The sequence below is a fragment of the Balaenoptera physalus genome (genome assembly GCF_965194825.1).
Source record: "Balaenoptera physalus genome assembly, chromosome: 20".
In the NCBI taxonomy this organism is placed as follows: Eukaryota; Metazoa; Chordata; class Mammalia; order Artiodactyla; family Balaenopteridae; genus Balaenoptera; species Balaenoptera physalus.
Window position 1 is genome coordinate 6978772 of NC_138901.1, and position 14220 is coordinate 6992991.

Consider the following 14220-nt stretch of genomic DNA (forward strand, 5'->3'; position numbering starts at 1 on the left):
TCATGCTGAGGGTGTGGTCAGCGTGGTAAAGGCCAAAAGCTGAGAGATGACCCAGGAGCTGGATGTTTTCAAACATGGGGGTCTTCTAAGTCATCACTGAAACCAACCTTAGCTGCAGGGGTTGGCGGTGACTTTTCGGGTTGAGGGGTTGCCTTTCATTGCCAGCATCCTCACTGCACAGGACGTGGCCCTCAGCCCTTTGCCCCTGTTCTCCTCTGGCAACTCCTTAAACTCCCTGGCTCCTGTGGGTACATTTCCACACAGCTGCAGAATGAAGAAATGAACACATGGGAAGGGATTTGGTGGTTTTGGAATGTGGCCAGATCCCTGTGGAACAGCCACCCAACCTGCTTGTCCCTTAGATTCATTTTGTCCCCATCTCAATAAATGGCATCACTGTCGCCCAGTTACTGAAGCCAGACGTCTAAGGCATCACTCTGATTCTTCAGTCAATTCATCTGCACATCTTAGTTCTACAACTCAAATATTTCTCATCTCGCTCCATTTCCACTACCACCAGCCTTGCCCATCCCACCGTTACCTCCCTTCTAGATGATTGCAAAAGCCTCCAAACTGGTCTTCTTGCTTCCACTCTTGCTCCCCTCCAATCCATGCTCCAAACTTGCTAATGATATTTCACAACTGAAAATGAAAAGCCTTTTATTGGTCCTCTCTGTCTACTTGGGAACAAAAAAAAATCCCAACTCCTTCCCATGACCCTAACTCCAATTCATCTGTCTTCTATCCTCTCCACTCCAGCTATGCTGGGCTTCCATCAGTTTCTAATATATGTCGAGCTCTTAGGGCCTTTGATCTTGCTGCCTCCTCTGCCTGGAACACTCTCCCCCCAGAGCTTGGCATGGCTGGCACCATCTTATCCTTTAGGTATCAGCTTAGATGTCACCTTCTAAGGGAAGTCTTTCCTGAACCTTCCCCCAGACTCTCTCACAGAAGCCTGTTAATTTCCTTCACAGCACATTGCAGGTTGTAATCATTTATTTATCCCCACTAGAATGTAAGCTACACAAGAGCAGAAACTGCCTGTGTCTTAGCCATAGGGTGTTTTTTTCCTTCTTCTTGAGTAAACTATTCTATTAAAGTATAACATTCAGAGAAGTGCACGTAAGTATACAGGACAATGATTTTCACAAATGAACACACCTGTGTGTAACCAACACCCAGATCAGGAAATAAAACACTCCTGGCCCCTCAGAGTTCCCCCATATGTCTCCCCAAGGCCAAATACTATCCTGATTAGATTTGTTTTGCCAATTTTGAACTTTATGTAAATGGAATCCTGACCCCCAAAGATAACCACAACCTAATCCCCAGAATCTTTGAATATGTTACTTCGCATGGCAAAAAGAATTTTGCAGATGTGGTTAAATTAAGCATCTTGAGATGGGGAAATTATGCTGGATTATCCAGGTGGGCCCAATGTAATCACAGGGTCTTTAAAAGTGGCAGAAGGAGGCAGGACAAGTCAGAGTGATCCAGTGTGAGAAGGATCACCTGCTGTTGATGGCGTTCAAGATGGAAAAAGGGAGTCATGAGCCGTGCAACGTGGGCAGCCTCTCTAGCAGTTGGAAGAGGCAAGGAAAGAGACCCTTCCCTGGAGCCTCCAGAAGGGAACAAAGCCTTGCAGACAACTAGATTTCAGTCTTCGAGAGCTATGTCAATCTTCTAACTTACAGAACTGTAAGATAATAAGTTTGTGTTGTTTCAAGCCACTAAATTTGGGGTAATTTGTTACAGAAACAACCGTGGCTCCTTCTCAAGAAGTTCAACAACTTGTCACATGTTTATTGGGTCATTTAGGTCATTTGTGAAGTGCTTGGTTAAGTCTTTTACCCACTTTTCTACTGGGCTGTTTTTCTTTTTCTTGTGGATTCGCAGGTGTTCTTTCTATATTCTGGATACAAGTCCTTTGTTTGATGTATTTGCCACATATATTCAGAGTCGGTTATACTCAGGGTGCTTCAACAGTACCAGCACATGGTGGGGCCTAATAAAAGTGAGTTACATGTATACTTGAGTCTGAAAACTCCTTTAAGGAAAGAATGCTCGGATAAGTGACACTGTATATAGTTTAATGGATATAGTTGGGTATAGGATATGAATCCCAGGGAGAGGGAAACAGGACCTTAAAGGGAAAGGCCCAGAATGCAGGTAACAGTCAAAGTTCACCACTCCTAGCGTGAGGTTTCAGGCCACAGGCATTTAAACACAATTTCTTGAAGGTAATTTCCGATTAATTTTCATTCATTCAAAGAGTCTCCATGGAAGGTAGCAGTAGGTCAGCCTGCTCTGGGCACTGAAGAGCCAGCTGTGAACGAGAGCGACAAGATCCTTGCTTTCAGGAGATCTACGGGGAGAGAGAGACAACAGTAGGTAAACAAGATAAAATGATTTTAGGCATTGAGATGTAAACTGGAGTCGGCTGCGAAGGGAAGGTGGGGTTGATTCAGCAACAGCCGAACCTCGACACTGCGGAGATACCGCCCTCGGCCCCGCCTCCAGTTTTGCATACGTCTCCTGATTGGCCAACGGCGGCTGGCCCCACCCCGCGGAGCGGGCGGCTCGGGAATTGCGGGGCGGACCCCGCCAAGATGCAGCGGCGGCTCCGGGTGTCGCCGGGCGGGCCGGGGGCAGCGCGGGCAGGAGTCGGGCAGGGGGCGCCCGCCGCGGCACCCTCTCGCTCCTAGCGCCCCAGACCTGCCGGCCGGGCCTGGGTCCTCCTTGCCGCCGTCCCGCCCGCCGTCCCCGCCCCTCCACCTTTTGTGCAGCTACCGCCCGGTGCCTCGGGCTCCGCAGGACCCCAGCCGGGCCAGACCGCGGCAGCGAGCCAGCCCCGTGCGGGCGCCAGGCCGGCGGCCGATGGCGAGGGGGCGCGGCGCGGGCGGGGGCACTGCAGCCCGAGTCCGCGACGCGGAAGGCTCGGCCCGCCTCCGCCGCATTGTCCCGGGCCCCGCGCCCCGGCCCTGAGCCGCGCCGCCGCAGCGCCCAATTGCAGCCCGCCGCCTGCGGGGCCATGCGGAGGGCCGCCAGGATGGAGGACTTCACCGCAGAGGAAGAGGAGCCCTGGTACGACCAGCAGGACCTGGAGCAGGGTGAGCAAAGGGGGCGGCAAAGAGGGGTGCGCCCCGCGACCTCTGTCCGCTTCTCCATTGTTGGGCGGTATCACCCCGGGGAGGGCTGGGCTGCACCCGGCGTGCCGGACTGAGAGAGGAGATGCGTCTGGAGAATGGGGACGTGGAGAGAGAGAGGGCGCTGCCCGGGAAGACCCGAACCAGACCCGTGGAGACCTGCAAAACTGGGGGGAGCGGTCTTCCTCTTTCCCCGAACAACAGGGGCATACTTCACCCAGTTCGCCCACCCCATCTTAGAGGCAGGAACTGCCCCGGCGCCCCGGGTATTGTTGGGGGAGTCTGAGAGTACTGGCTGGAAGTCTTTGGAGGTCAGGAGGTGGCTCCTTGGTTATGTTTTGCTGAGAGGGGTTTTGGGGGTCCGAGGGGGGAGGAAGTTATCCCCATTCCAAATCCAGCGGCACACTTCCCTGCCAGGATTCCTGAGCTCCTAGAAAGTTTCCCCAACTCCGTTCCCCTCTACCCAGGGAGGTGATGGGGGTGCCGGCACCTTGCCGATGGAGAAGCGGAGGCTACTAGGAGTCCAATCTGCCTTCCAGAGGGAGAAGTCCCCTGGTCCTTCCCCTGCTGGCCTTCTCCCAAATGTCTCAAGGTTTGGAGGGGATCAGGTTTGGGAGTTCCGAGCAATGCCCCAGATTAGAGCCTGAGTAAACAGGGAGTCACTTTCTCCTCTCTCCCATCTGAGGGCAGAGAGGGCGACTGGAAGGGGGTTGATGAGGTGGCCGAGGTGACGTCACTCCAAGTAGGGGGCGGGGCTGTTAGGACAGGAAGGAGGAGGAGGCCTAAGAGGGTCAGGGCCAGGGCCTGCTGGAGTGAGATCAAATCCAACCTCTCCACCCAAGAAAAGTGCCTCATTCTTGGATGGTCAGAATTGGAGGGGCTAGGAAACATGTTCTAGAAGTGACCACAGTCACCCAGCAAGCCTGGTGGGTGTGGACACAGTCTGGTTCAGTGTGTGCAGACACCCTCTGCTCTGGGTCTCCATCCATGGGGCCCAGACGCCTGCCTTTGCCCTCATGTGAGGCATCTAGCCAGATCCTGGAGCCTTTGTTTTCCGGCCCTGACCCACATCCCCACGTGGCCACATTTGCTGGTAGATGAGGCGCTGCCCTTGTGTTCAGGACCGTGGGTTAGTCAGAGCCTCTGGGGGACCAGTGTAGGACGGGGGGGTGCTGGGCTGGACCGCGCCTCTGTGTCCTGGAGGCTACCCTCAGCCTCCCTGCCTGGAGTGAAATGCCCAGTCCTGGCTGCAACACCCCCCTTCCCCATCCTGGGCAACTACCCCCAAAACCTCACATTACACAAACACGTATCAGGCTCCACTTAAGTGTCGGACACTATCCTGGGAGCTGGGAGTAGTCCCAGCCCTGGCCTCCTGGGTGCACCTGAGTAGGTGGAGTTGGGCTTGTAACTGAGTGGGGATGATAGGATGCAGTGAGAGGGCTTCATGGAAGAGGCGGGCCTAGAAGGAAAGATTGGAAGCTGAGTGCCTGGGAAGATGGCCTCCTTGGAGGCAGATGCTGATGTTGTTGCTGTCTCATTTCATTCCCGCACCCCTAAAGAAGTCTCTGGCACTGTGCCCGGCCCAGATGTGGGAGGAAGGAGCTAGGGAGTAGGGGTGGGAGATGTGCTGCATCCGGAGAGGGAGAGAGATGTTGAGATTCCAGCTGGGCCGGGCAGCCATGCTCTGGGTCCGGGGTCGGGAATGGGCCCCACAGGCCCCTGCTTTTCTGGCCTTACTGGTCTGCAGCAGTCAGCCTTGCCTCATAGCCTGAGTAGCAGCCAGAGCCCAGGAACGAGGAGGGAAACCAGAAATGAGACAGTCTCAGAAGAAACTGGAGCTTTCCACCAGAAGCCAAACGTCTGCTTGCCGTGGGCCAGGTGCTGTGCTGAGCCTGGGACGTGATCTCCACCCTCACAGTCTCCACAGTCCGGCAGAGGAGGCAGAAATGGGATCAGACTAGCACCTGTGACGGAGCGACAGGGGTTCTGCAGCAGTGAGCCCCTGAGGACAGTGAGAACAGACGTGAGGGCCTTCTGCTGTAAGACGCGTAAAGGTTTATACACCCCTCAGAGCTGGAGGGTGAAGAGGGCCCTCCCGCTCCGCCCCGGCAGAGGAAGGCAGGCCGGCAGTCTTAAGTGGAGGGGGTGCTTGTACCGAGGCACAGAGCCATGCGAAAAGACCACGCATGACTGCAAAGTAGGAATTATCTGGAGTGCTGGGGTGGGGGTCAGAGGAAGTCCCAGGCACAGATGCTACAACACCCCACGGGGACCGGCACGGAGGGCTGGATGGTGGGGTGAGCGCGGGCCAAAGGCCAGACACGTGGGGGATCGCGTGCCTGTTCCTTCCCCCCCTTCCGCACACCCGCTCCCCAAATTCTCTCCCGCCCAGCTGCCCCCAAGTTGCCTCTGAGTGTCCCAGGACATGGTTTTTCTCAGCTAGCCCCAACTCCGCTGAGGACGGGCCCCAACTTTACTTTCAGATGCTTGGCCATCAAGCTCCTGTTTGACTTTGATGCTGTTCCGCCCCAGTGGAGGCAGGCATCTGGGACAAACAGGGCCCTCCTTTCTCACTGTGTTCCCTCTGCCCACTGCCACGAGCACCTGTAAAAATAGAAAAAACCATTAATTATTAAGCGCTGGCACTCTCTCTCTGCCTGCCTCCCTCCCCCACCTTGGACGAGGTGTGGCCGGCCCTGTGGGTACCTCTTTCCAGGCTGAGAGATGGCTGCTGAGTCACAGAATTGAGGTCCTGGGCTCCTGACCTTGAGTCTCAGCCTCAGGGGAGAGCTCTGACATGGCGAGGGGAGGGAGGTGACCGGACCCCAATTCTGCGGACCCAGGGTTCCTGACACTGGTGCCCCAGAGGTTGTGAACAGGACCCCTGTAGCCCTGCCAGGTGGTAGCTGGCCTCCTTCTGTCCCCTTTATCTTTGTCTTTTCTTCCCTATGTCTGTCCTCTGTCCTTTTCCTACCTCTCTTCTCTGGAGTCTAGGGGGTCCCACCGTGACCCTAACCAGGAGGGGCAGTAGGATTTCAGGATTTCTTTTCAAAGACATCCCCTTGGCTCCCAGCCATTCTCTCTAGGGCTCTGGGGCATTGCCGCTGGGCAACACCTCTGCTGGCATTCAGAGGGCAAAACTGCTGCAGCCTACTGCAGGAGACCCCAGAAAATGCTGGGGTCCACGCAGGGGAGATGCCAGTTCAGACTCAGTACCTTCCTTGGCCTGGTCCAGTGTAACCATTAATCTGGCTGTGACAGGCTGTTTATTCAGATTCCAGATTCCACTTCTGGCTTAGCCAGCTCCCCCGTTCTCCCACTCCCAGGACTCCCTCCCCCTCTGGCCCAGGGGGAGCTGCACCCTCCCCGAAGCCGTGCCCAGCCCTCATTTAGCTGGTGTCCTTTCCCCAGCACTTGGCTCCACTCAGCGCCCTGCCCTGCAGCTTCTAGACTTCTCTCATGATCCCTCCTGACAGCTCAGACCAGCTTAGCTTGCACTGTGATCCCGTTTCCCTGAGACAGTCTCTGAGATTCTCCCCAAGCCGCTTCTACTGTGTTCCCTTCCTCCGCATCTCGGAATCGCTAAGCGGCCGGGGTCACATTCGCTGCCTTCAATATCCCCGGTTTACAGTGTGACTTGAGGCTGCCCCAGCCCACCCCACTGGCAGTAGGAATACACACACAGCTCAGATGCTCACCTGGAAGGAAGAACATAAAGTGCAGTTGTTCTTGGCCTTTCCTCACTCTGCCTCTGACCTTGGACTCAAGGTTAAGTTTCAGGGGCTTCATGCAGGCCACCCACAGAGCCTGTCCTCCCACGCCAGTGCAGGAGGCGGCATCCCTAGCAGTGGCCTCGTCACAGACGACCTGACAGTTCCCAAGGGGAAAAAAAAAGTGAATGAGTGTGACCCTCTGTTCTTTTTCATGTATACATGAATTACTTGATAGCGTTTGTGGATGAGCCAAATGTCCGCCATCCCATTACGGAGAGCAGGAAGCTGGCGTGCCTCCCTCGTCACGAACTAGGGGTGGTCTTGCTGAATTTCCACCAAGCACACAACATAAATTGATCTGACCTCCTCTTTGAGACCACAGTCTGATCCTAGGCTTCCCTTAGACATATATTTATATATTTAAATATAAATAATACTATATTTACAAACATTAACTTTTGTTTCTTTTTAAAATTTTTATTGGCGTATAGTTGATTTACAATGTTGTGTTAGTTTCTGCTCTACAACAAAGTGACTCAGTTATACATGTATGTATATCTACTCTTTTTTAGATTCTTTTCCCATATAGGTCATTACAGAGTATTGCGTAGAGTTCCCTGTGCTGTACAGTAGGTCCTTATTAGTTATCTATTTTATATATTACCCTTTGCTTCTAAAAGGAGTTAGGCCTATATATGGGGAAATATCCACCCCAAATGTCTAGGTACCCTCGCCCAGCTTCAGACCCACTGAGAGAATTTTTAGGGATTCCAGCACCTACCATTCCCTTCTAACCCCTCCCCCTTCCCACCATACAGCCCCCTAAAGACAGGCCAGATTCTCTCCCGACCTCTCTGATAGGTGTTCATTTACCTTTGGCTGGGATTGGGGAGAAGAGGTTCCGGTCCCACGGGGTACAAGAATCGGGGCTACTGGGGGAAGAAGTTGGTTTTGCTGCCCAGGGAAAGGAGAAGGTTTTGGAGAGGGGCGTGTATCACTAGGACCAAATGGTACCCACCTGGGGTGAGGAGATGTGAATTCTGCTTCCAATGTGGCTATAACCCAGGTAATGAAACCTTGGGTAGGTTATTCTTCTTTCCTCTCCAACCTGTCATCCATAGAACAAGGAGGTTGGGCCAGAGCTTTTTTTTTTTTTTTTTTAATATTTATTTTTATTGCACCATTTTTTACTTTCCTGTTTTCTCTCTCTTTTTTTTTTAATTAATTAATTAATTTATTTATTGGCTGCGTTGGGTCTTTGTTCCTGCACACAAGCTTTCTCCAGCTGCAAGCTGGGGCTGCTCTTTGTTGCGGTGCGCAGGCTTCTCATTGCGGTGGCTTCTCTTGCTGCGGAACACAGGCTCTAGGTGCACAGGCTTCAGTAGTTGTGGCACGTGGGCTCAGTAGTTGTGGCGCGTGGGCTTAGTTGCTCCGGGGCATGTGGGATCTTCCCAGACAAGGGATCGAACACGTGCCCCCTGCATTGGCAGGCGGATTAACCACTGTGCCACCCGGGAAGTCCTGGGCCAAAGAACCTTGAAGCCTTGTCCAGTTCTAACACCCAGCAAGCCCTTCTGCCCCTCCCCCTCTCAGTGAGCTCCAGCCGCCCTTCCAAACCCAGCTCCAAGGCTGCTCATTGCCTGAGATTCCCACTGTCCCCTGCGTGAACTCTCCCTTACCTATCATCCCAGGGCACTTTGCCCCTATGTCTGCTGATGCTCTTATCACATTCCACTCACTCTTTCTTTCAAAAAAGATTTCTTATTCACCTGCTCTGTGCCAGGTATTGTTCTAGGTCCTAGGAACATCAGTGACTGAAACAGGCAAAATCCCTGCCCTGTAAGCTTACGATTTAGTCAAGGGAGATGAACAAGATAAGTGTACAAATTGTTTGGTAAATTAGGTGGTGATATGAGGTCAGGAGAAAAATGAAGCAGGGAGGGAGTGGGGCATGGGGGAGGGTGCAATTTTGAAGTCAGTGAGGTCAATGTCTGAGGAAGGCCTCCTGGAGAAGGTGACGTTAAAGGCAGAGAGGGGTGAACCCTGGGAGTGTCTGGGGAGAGGACATTCCAGGCAGAAGTGACAGCCAATGCACAGGCTTAGCTTGTGGCTTACATCCCCTTCCAGGCCTGGAGTCTCCCCAGGGGCGGCCCCTGGGTCCTGGTTCTCTCAGGGTCCCCAGAGGCCCAGCCCAGAATGAATGCTCAGAACAGGAATAGCGGGGGGTCCTCCAACTTCATTCTCAGCTGCTCATATTCCTCCCACCTTCTGCCCCCTCCCCCCCAAGACTTGCACTTAGCTGCGGAGCTGGGGAAGACGCTGCTGGAGAGGAACAAGGAGCTGGAGGAGTCTCTGCAGCAGATGTATTCCACCAACGAGGAGCAAGTGCAGGAGATTGAGGTGAGGGGCCACACGGGCCCTGCACAGGCTCCGCCACCCGTCAAGGACCCCTTGGCCCGTGTGTACCTTTGTGTAGCTTAGGAAAAGGTGCCCTCTTAGCAGACCCAGCCTTGGCCCAACAGCCTTGTGCAGTTCACAACCTGCACAACTGTCCCAGGCAGCCCTATTGCACTACCATCTTGACCCCTCCCTCTGCTGCAGACGAATACCCCAAAGCAAACCTGTTCCTAGAAGTGGGAGGAGGGCCCAGGCGGAGACATTTTCCCCAACACAGTTCTGAAAGGTTACTCACCCACCCCCACCCCCAGTACCTGACCAAACAGCTGGACACGCTGCGGCACGTGAATGAGCAGCACGCCAAAGTGTACGAACAGCTGGACCTGGCGGCCCGAGACCTGGAGCTGACCAACCAGAAGCTGGTGCTGGAGAGTAAGGCTGCCCAGCAGAAGATCCATGGGTGAGGGCCGGGTGGAGGGCTGGGAGCCGGGGGCTGGGGGTGGCCAAGGAGGGGCCCGGGGCTGGGTGTACATGGGGTGCGTATTGACCAGTGGGTGTGACTCAGGCTCCTTCTTTTAGAAGCCCAGGTCTGGGAACCTGGGATGGTAGTGAGTTTGCCCTTGTCGATTTGGGCTGGCTTAACATTCAGGACACAAACCTTCTTGAAGCACCAGCTACACACCAGGCTCTGCTTTAGGCACTGGGGAATACAGTGAGGGGAATGCAAAGCCACTGTCCCGCCCTCTGGGAGGGAAGGCAGACACGTAAATATTTTATTGCAGTGCAGGGTGATGAGTGATTAGATGGGTGTACAAGGAACTGAGGAGACACGGAGGAGAATTGGTCAGCTCGGCCTGGGAGGTGGGGGAAAAGAGTGGGTCCTTGGGCATACAAGGAGTTCCCTGTCTGACCTCAGCACCAGGCAGCATGGCTCAAGGTCACCTGTTTGTCCCCAACCCCCAAGTCCCCCTAGGGCTGCAGTGAGGAGGGCTGGCCCCGTCCCCTTAAAGTCCCTCCCATGCGTGTGTCCCCCACCCCATCCCCAGGCTGACGGAGACCATCGAGCGCCTGCAGACCCAGGTTGAGGAGCTGCAGGCCCAGGTGGAGCAGCTGCGGGACCTGGAGCACCTGCGAGTGCGGCGGGAGAAGCGGGAGCGCCGGCGCACCATCCACACCTTCCCCTGCCTCAAGGAGCTGTGCGCCAGCCCCCGGTAGGTGAGGGTGCCCCTCGAGGGCAGCAGCCCGGACCCTGGACCGCGTCTCCGAGTGCCCGGGGCTGCCAACCATGGCAGGGAAGGGCGGGTAGGCGCCAGGCAGCAGGTGGGAACGAGAGCTGCCGCGTTTTCCAGGCTGTCGGAGAGGCTGCTCCCGTTGCTGACGACAGCAGCTGGCGCTTGTGAGCACTGGCCGTGTGCCCACCACTCTGCCAAGTGATTTAATTCTCACGGCAATACCGCAAGGTGTGGTTTCTCGTCCCCGCTACTCAGAGGAGGAAATTGCAACTCCCAGATCATGTGTCTTATCCAAGGTCACCTGTTTGTTTAGTAAGCCAGGATTCTCACCCAGGAGGGGTTAACAACTATACCTTTCAGTTCTCATTAAGTCTTTTGAATAGGATGACTTCCTAATGTAAGAATACTGTACACACGGTGTATTTAGGGGGTGTTTCAATAAAGGTCCTGGTAGGAGACAGATAGCCTCCGCCCAGAGTAACTGAGGAGTGCTTAATAAAGAGGTGTGGGCAAGGTGCGGGGAAACCAGAGGGACACTGCAGCCCCCTGGGGTTGCAATAGCAAGGAGCTGTTAACCATCCTGAGGCCTTAAGGGACCAGGAGAAGGGAGGTTACTGGAACCTAGAAGGCAGGGAGAGCGCTGTCTGGTCTACAGTGACCAGGGAAGGAGCCCAGGGGGAGACGTTCCCCATGACCTCCCTCTGCCCCCATCCCCCGGCCCTCCTGCCCGTGCCTCCCATTGGCTGAACCCAAGAGAGAGCCAGGAAACCTGGCGGAAGCTAAGGGCAACCTCCCAGGGCAGAGAGCCGGGGGAGAAAGGCCGAGAGCGACTCTAGGGGGGCAGACTATCCAACCCCATGGGGGAGAGAGATGCGGCTGGGCTCCCGGGGCCTTGGCCGTGCCCACCGCCCTCTGCCCACCTGGCCCTGCTCCGTCCCAGGTGCGAGGATGCCTTCCGCCTGCACAGTTCCTCCCTGGAGCTGGGCCCGCGGCCCCTGGAGCAGGAGAACGAGCGGCTGCAGACCTTGGTGGGCGTGCTGCGCTCCCAGGTGAGCCAGGAGCGGCAGCGCAGAGAGCGGGCGGAGCGCGAGTTCGCGGCGGTGCTGCGGGAGTACGCGGAGCTGGAGCGGCAGCTGTGCGAGATGGAGGGCTGCCACCTCCGCGTGCAGGAGCTGGAGGCCGAGCTGCTGGAGCTGCAGCAGATGAAGCAGGCGAAGACCTACCTGCTGGGCCGGGAGGACCACCTGGCCGAGGCCCTGCTGGCGCCCCTCACCCAGGCGCCTGAAGCTGACGACCCCCAGCCGGGCAGCGGGGACGACTCGGGCACCCAGGACGGGCTCTCCTCTCCGGCCGCTTCCCCGGGCCACACCGTGCGCAAGAGCTGCAGCGACACGGCGCTCAACGCCATCGTGGCCAAAGACCCGGCCAGCCGGCACGTGGGCCACCTCACGCTGCACGCCAACAACGTGCGCAAGCGGGGCATGTCCATCCTGCGCGAGGTGGATGAACAGTACCACGCGCTGCTGGAGAAGTACGAGGAGCTGCTGAGCAAGTGCCGGCAGCACGGGGCGGGGGTGCGGCACGCGGGCGTGCAGACCTCGCGGCCCGTCTCCCGAGACAGCTCGTGGAGGGACCTGCGGGGCAGCGAGGAGGGCCAGGGGGAGGCCAAGGCGGGCGAGAAGAGCCTGAGCCAGCACGTGGAGGCCGTGGACAAGCGGCTGGAGCAGAGCCAGCCCGAGTACAAGGCGCTCTTCAAGGAGATCTTCTCCAGGATCCAGAAGACCAAGGCCGACATCAGCGCCACCAAAGTCAAGACGCATAGCAGCAAGTGAAGGTTCCCCGGCCAGTGGCCTCCCCCAGGATCAGGCCGTGTGGTCCCTCTTACCTGGGCTGTGCAGCCTCTGGTGAGAGAGGGAGCCCTTTAGCAGCAATACACCCCAGAGGGAGGCTGCTCTCTGACCCAGGGAGCACGCGGGGGACACCCGTTCCCTGCTGACAGGGGAGGCTGTCAACACCTCTTGCCTCCCAGGACCCTCCACCACCCCGCGCCAGCCCAAAGGCGCAGCCAAGAGTCTGCAAGCCAAATGTCCCCACTCCCCGCTCTCCCAGCCCCCACTCCCTGACCCTGGGCCTTGCTCTCAGATTTGTGGCCAGGCTTCTGAAAGCCATTCTGGACCAGTTGGCTTTTTTTTCCAAAGTTCTCTTTTTATTTATGTTTTTTTTGAGAGATTTTTTTTGCAAGGCAGGGTCTCCCTGACCCCTCACCACAACTGGAAACACTTGAAGGGGGACCCCAGAGCCAGATGTTGCAGGTTCCAGGGGTCTCCTGGACCACCCACTGCTTCTCCAGCTGTGACGTGCTGTCATTCCCTTAGTACCAGCTGTCCAACCTCGAGGGTCCTGACCAGGTCAGAGATGGCCCCTGCCATGCAGAGCAGAAAGCCTGAGCCAGGCCTGAGCGGCCCCGACTCCAGCCCTGGTGAGGGCAGGCTTCTCCCTGGACATCCTCAGCCCACTGCAGATCTGTAGCCAATCAGCTCAGAGCCAGCCTTCCCGGGTTCCAGCCCCGGAAATGCCTTCTGGGTATCAAGCCTTCCAGGGGTCTGGGCAGTGGGAGCCCCCTATCTCTGCATGCCTCCTCTGACTCACCGAGCTTGGCCTCTGCCTGTCCCCATCTCAGGGACCATGATGTGTCTCATTCACTCCCATGCTCCCCCCAGGCCCACCCCACCGCAGGTCATGCCTGCCACCCCCAGAATGTCCTGGATGTGTGCCACCAGCCCATGGTCCCAGCATCCTCCCCTGCCCCCCTTTACTGGGGCCCGCCCAAGAGTTTCACCCCACACTGGGCAGTACTGAAATGGGACCAGATGGGGAACATGTCTCCTCCTTCCCATACAATGCCTGCTTTTGAGGACCCACCTGGGTCAGGGGTTTAATCTTTTGTTAAGGCTTCAGTAGGTCCAGCTTCAGCTAAGAGCTTCAGCTAAGAGATGCCCAGGTCCCCAGCTTGCCCTGAGAAATTCTTCAGGGCTCCCAGTTCCTTCTTCCTGAGACCCTAGAAATCAGAGGAGCCATACAACACAGTGGAAGTCGGTAGCCCCGGCCTCTGTGCTGGGAGCCCAGTGGGGAACCTTCATGCCTTATTTGTTTCTAAGGGGTAAAGGGGTTTTCTTAACAAGCCTGCCCAACCTCCCTGGAGGCGCCACCCTGCTTTCCGGGCGGCACTGTGATGAGAGCTGTCAGCTGGTCCTTCCATTCACACATCTTGGAACCTTTCATCCGTTGGAGCTGGGCAGCTCCCAGCCATCCGTGTGTCTCCAGCATCTAGGGTGGAGGGGGTGGGGTGGGATGGGACGGGTGGGGGAAGGGCTTCTGCCTGTTTGCTCCCCGGTTCTGTAGCTGCTGACCAGCATCATCTTTGAAGTATACATGAGAGAAATATATTTACAAATGCTTTATTCTCTTCTTTAATAAAAAACGCACCAGTAATCTAAAACCAGAAATGGAGCCATGGTCCTGTCTCTGTGCATCTCATACACCCGCCTCCCATCACACAGCTATCTATGGGGGGGAGGGGCACAGCCTGAGCTTCACCACCCCCGTGATTGGCAGCCGAACAGCTCTAAATAGCAGGCTCTTGGAAGTTTCCATATTTGTTGAGTACCAGCTAGGCCAGTCACGTTGCCTTGCAGGGTACCCCGTGGGGTGGACCCTCCTTGCTGTACT

General features: G+C 56.2%; 1 protein-coding gene and 1 long non-coding RNA gene across 3 annotated transcripts; one reads left to right on the plus strand and one right to left on the minus strand.

Annotated features, from left to right (window-relative positions):
- Positions 1–2069: 2069 nt before the first annotated feature.
- Positions 2070–3724, minus strand: LOC309650077. The gene is made up of 2 exons (XR_014257398.1): positions 3637–3724; positions 2070–2365 (listed from the first exon to the last, which is right to left on the minus strand). It is a non-coding gene; the product is annotated as an uncharacterized lncRNA (long non-coding RNA).
- Positions 2591–13997, plus strand: CDR2L (cerebellar degeneration related protein 2 like). Of its 2 annotated transcripts, none has more exons than XM_082440898.1 (5): positions 2591–3110; positions 9150–9262; positions 9571–9719; positions 10306–10470; positions 11432–13997. In XM_082440898.1, the coding sequence occupies exons 1-5, from the start codon at positions 3032–3034 to the stop codon at positions 12321–12323; spliced, it is 1398 nt and encodes a 465-aa protein (XP_082297024.1). In that variant the 5' UTR covers positions 2591–3031; the 3' UTR covers positions 12324–13997. The 2 variants fall into 2 exon arrangements, with proteins under 2 accessions (XP_082297024.1, XP_082297023.1); XM_082440897.1 differs by lacking the exon at positions 2591–3110 and adding an exon at positions 3625–3738.
- Positions 13998–14220: the final 223 nt, after the last annotated feature.

Coding starts and splice junctions, on each gene's coding strand:
- CDR2L (XM_082440898.1), top strand. CDS start 3,032: ATGCGGAGGGCCGCCAGGATGGAGGACTTCACCGCAGAGGAAGAGGAG. Junction 9,263..9,570: donor AGCAAGTGCAGGAGATTGAG/GTGAGGGGCCAC, acceptor CCCCACCCCCAG/TACCTGACCAAACAGCTGGA. Junction 9,720..10,305: donor GCCCAGCAGAAGATCCATGG/GTGAGGGCCGGG, acceptor CCCCATCCCCAG/GCTGACGGAGACCATCGAGC.